At 35.5% G+C, this 4,313-nt stretch overlaps 1 protein-coding gene across 1 annotated transcript; it reads left to right on the top strand.

The window, feature by feature from the left end:
* Window positions 1–692: 692 nt before the first annotated feature.
* Window positions 693–2,818, top strand: LOC128209798 (uncharacterized). The gene is made up of 2 exons (XM_052914011.1): window positions 693–976; window positions 1,529–2,818. Exons 1-2 carry the CDS (start codon window positions 755–757, stop codon window positions 2,807–2,809), a joined length of 1,503 nt encoding a protein of 500 aa, XP_052769971.1. The 5' UTR covers window positions 693–754; the 3' UTR covers window positions 2,810–2,818.
* Window positions 2,819–4,313: the final 1,495 nt, after the last annotated feature.

Below are 4,313 nucleotides of genomic sequence, written 5' to 3' on the forward strand. Positions count from 1 at the left end.
AGCTATTTTATCATACGGAGTTCAGTCCCTTTAAGACTTTCATCATTTGAACAATAAATGTTAAGCATTGATACATTTGATGTATGCTTTCTGATGATACAGGAGAATTTTCAGTGAAGTAATTACTATGTATTTCTGTTCCAAACAATGAAATATCATTTTAATATCATCACTGCTTTGAAACGTAAGCCCGCGCTCAATTCCAAATCATTCGTCAGCACGCACAATGCTGGGACACAATTTCAACGACGTTATTTTCAAAAAGACGTTTCATTTACAAGCATTGTAAGTCGCATTTGGAAAAAAACTTATTTATATCCTTTTTAGAAATATACTAGTCAGATTATATATTTATTTCCGTGTAATATCGCAATAAATTTAACGTCGAAAATCCCAGACTAAATATTAAGGTTTGCATTGACTAAAGTATTGCGATCTTAACGATAAACAAATGAGTATCATCTTGATGATTTAAACTTTGCAAGAGATATGTGTTTTAGATATAGACTGCATACCCATAATACCAAGAGGACAGTAGTTACCGTATCATTTATTTACTAAGATTAAACATACACCACCCAGTAAATAAACATATAAAATAATGAAATCAAAAAACGAACAAAAAACCTTTCAGATTACAACTATATAAGAAGCGTTCTTCTGCATAGTCTTAAGTGTCTGTCAGAAGAACATTGAAGCGCGTCCAGGACTCGGAAAAGTGATTTTATGGTGGATTATACCATATGCACCGAACATGGAGATTATACGCAGTGTTTTTTTGATTCTGACATATTTTGTTGTTAGTTGCCTCTGCAATTCGACAACAAGTCCACTTTGCAGGGAGATGAAACCGTGCACGAGTGACTCAGGGAAGAACGGAATGTGTCTCCATGGCACCTGTTATACTCACGTAGACCCTGAAACAAGGCACTTGTCAATATTGGTAACAGCGCAATATCCGGCTGATACACTTCAGGTACAGTAATAATCATTTGAAACTTAAATAATTAGTTTAATGTTATCAGTTAGGTGATCTCATATTAGCCGAGATATTTATCTGACGTCAGCAGTTTTAGACTGAGGACAACTCGGCCATTATAAAACCACCTTATCAATGATCATTATATTAACTATTACATATGCTAGGACATTTTAATTCAAAACATGACTTTACCTACCTTGCCATACAGTCAATAAATAATAGGCTTTATCCGCTTTAATTATTTTATTCATTGTCTACATATACTTATTTACTGTGATTTACATGTCATATATTACAAGAACTACGATAATTGGAAACATTAATTATATTTTCTTACCGTATTCGTATATGTAACGAGTGCAATACATCTTGCAACAATCTGTGATTATTTCAATTTACTAACAAATGTTCTGAATATTAAGCATTATACGGAATAATGGCGGGGAAAAAGAATCATATCGAACTAAATGCAATAAAAACCAATATAAACATGTATAATTATATATTTTATTTCTAAATAAACTCATACTATTAATAAAAATCTAGGCTCACGGTGGACGAAGCCTGTATATGCGAGGCAACGGACTTGGCTTATCGTGGAACAAGGGCATTGAGATGGGTCGGTCTTCCAAAGATACTTGGACCATGCTGTTTAACTACAAGTCTACCCCAAAGGGTTTTCAATGCGAACCTTGTTATGGCGACGCTGTGCTGCCCAATAAGCTCCTGCAGTTTCGTATCTTTGTAGACGACCATAATGACATGATGGGTGCCAATTTTGCCCTCAAGTTACCTGTCTCAGCAGCTTCAGCGTATTTTAAGACAAGACCTGAGTTTGTGTTTCATCCTTGGTTTTACACTAACTCCGGCAGTCTAAACAATTTGACTGTGGCTTCACAATATATAGGAGGTCGAAGAGATGTTGCCGTGTGGCGTCCGCCAAGCTTTTTGGAGAATCCTTTCAAATCATATCCTGTTGTCATTGTCTTTGACGTCGGACCTAATGAAGCTGGATCATTTAAATATATATTTGATGAATTGGTGTATCCAACGCAAGTATCCCAAGAAGCCATCGTAGTTGCCTTTGGTGACTACAAGATTCAAAACAGGGAAACCTTAATGACACCAACGAGGGCAGTTGACCTTGAGTGTATTAATGGCACATTCGAAGACATGTGTGGATTTTGCTTGCCGGACATTCGTACTTTAAATGGAACTCAATTTCAACAACTAATGATCAATAAGTGTGGTAAAAGAACCCTAGTCGGTGGCCTAGGTGAACAGACGCTCGACTTTCTTATTAACGAAGCTATGCCAGAAGCCAACAGGTCGTCCTCTGGAAGAATCCAGCCCGGTAGATATGGCATCCTCGGCTACTCCCTTGGCGGTCTAATGTCATGTCATGCAGTTTGGACACGACCTGCTGTATTCTCCTTCGCTGCATGCATGTCGCCTTCGTTGTGGTGGCCACTGAACAATGAGACAAATGACCTCTGTGATTTTGATTTTAATAACAAAACTTTGACGAACCCTGAATACGCTGTAAATCGACCACCCCAGAGAATCTTAATTGATTCTGGGGGCTTAGAGAATGTCAAGCCGTACAATTTAACACAGGCCGCAATCGACGCGGCCCATGCCATATCCTCGCATGAGAATTATAAGCTGGATGAAAATGTTTGGATCGAAATCTCGCCATCGGGGAGGCATACCATCCTTCAGAGCTTAAGGAGAATGCAAAATGCATTTAGTGTACTACTACCAATAGAAGGGGAGGCAGCCATGCCTGGTCAACCGGAACCTATCGTTCCTGGTTTAGTTGGATAGTAGCTTGTATGCATTGAAATAAGATATATATATATATATATATATATATATATATATATATATATATATATATATATATGTTTTGCAAAAGCGCTTTTGTTATTGAATTGCCTATTGTCATATTAGCTTCAAACAATGTTGTATTTAGTTCTTTGAAATATTAGCAGACCATTGTTAAAAGTATCTTAAATAGTTATGAAACTGTATCTCTATTTTCTTACTAATAATAGTAAAAACAACAGTAAAGTCCCTTATAACTATCTATAATGTGAATATTACTGTGAGACAGAAGAATCGAATGATTCAAGTGTCTTATTATGTTCAGTGTGATGTTTAACATTAATAGTCACACTGACACTCACAGTTATATTTAATCGTTGTCCACAAAGTCATTCTGTGTCTTGATTTGTGTCTATAGAGATAATACTTAAAGTTAGTTATAGCAGATGTTGTATATATTATGATTGTCTTAATGTTGTCGGTTTGAGCCAATAAGATAAGAAAATGCTTCAAATACTTTAATAAAAAGCGACGTTTAAGCACAGTTTCATTGTTTTGGCCTTAGTAACAACACCAAAATCGTATTATTATGGTCCAAGATTATTTTGTTTTTATTAATCAGATAATGACAGTCTAACATTTTAAAAGTCAGGGAAATATAGAACACTTTCCTCTGAAACCTCAATTTTATGAGCAAATTTTATCTTCAAAATCAAACGGTAATTTCCCTCCATTACGGTGACCGTTTTCATTACTTAAAATACCAGCTTTAAATATATTTATGTTAAAATTTGAATAAATGCACCGGTCATTGGTGTTTAATATTTGACGTTTGAGTGTTGGTCGCAGGGTTTTCAGCTATGTTCATTAACGGTTTGGGCTGTAAATAAAAAAGATAGAATCATTTTATTTTATTATTTGTTCTTTTATAATGCATTCTTTCATCCAAATGGGTGGTGATCATTCTGTCTGTTCCAAATATGCGCTGGTCTTTGCGATATGATACGTTATTTAAACATGTGTTCAGAAGGTGTTTAGAAGACCGGTTAGCTCAGTTGCTGTGCTTTTGGACTACACCATTTTATTATGCATTTATAGTTTTAATTTTGATTAGCATCATGAAATTCGATATTATCAATTGCCATATGCGTTGGCAGTGATATACTGAACTGCAAGGGAAGTAACCGCTGGAGTTTTGCGTGACAGCAGTTTAAAGTCACACAGTGTTGTTTTTGTTTATGTACTATTGAATTCAATGTTACTTTCGGTTCTTAAAATCGATTACCACAGAAACTAATGCTCTGGACATTTTTATTAAGAAACGGCTTTCATTGGAACAAAATCAACCGATTTTATACTTTGGAATACACTTTGCTCTTGCGAATGCTCTAACGTTAAATATAATTGTATAAATTGCCCCGTAATTTGAACACAGTGTTGTTATTTATTTTCTGCTCTTTCTTGATTGCATGCGTCTAAGCGACACACCCTACCACCGGTTGCT

The sequence above is a fragment of the Mya arenaria genome, chromosome 11 (genome assembly GCF_026914265.1).
Source record: "Mya arenaria isolate MELC-2E11 chromosome 11, ASM2691426v1".
In the NCBI taxonomy this organism is placed as follows: domain Eukaryota; kingdom Metazoa; phylum Mollusca; class Bivalvia; order Myida; family Myidae; genus Mya; species Mya arenaria.

Coding starts and splice junctions, on each gene's coding strand:
- LOC128209798 (XM_052914011.1), top strand. CDS start 755: ATGGAGATTATACGCAGTGTTTTTTTGATTCTGACATATTTTGTTGTT. Junction 977..1,528: donor ATCCGGCTGATACACTTCAG/GTACAGTAATAA, acceptor ATAAAAATCTAG/GCTCACGGTGGACGAAGCCT.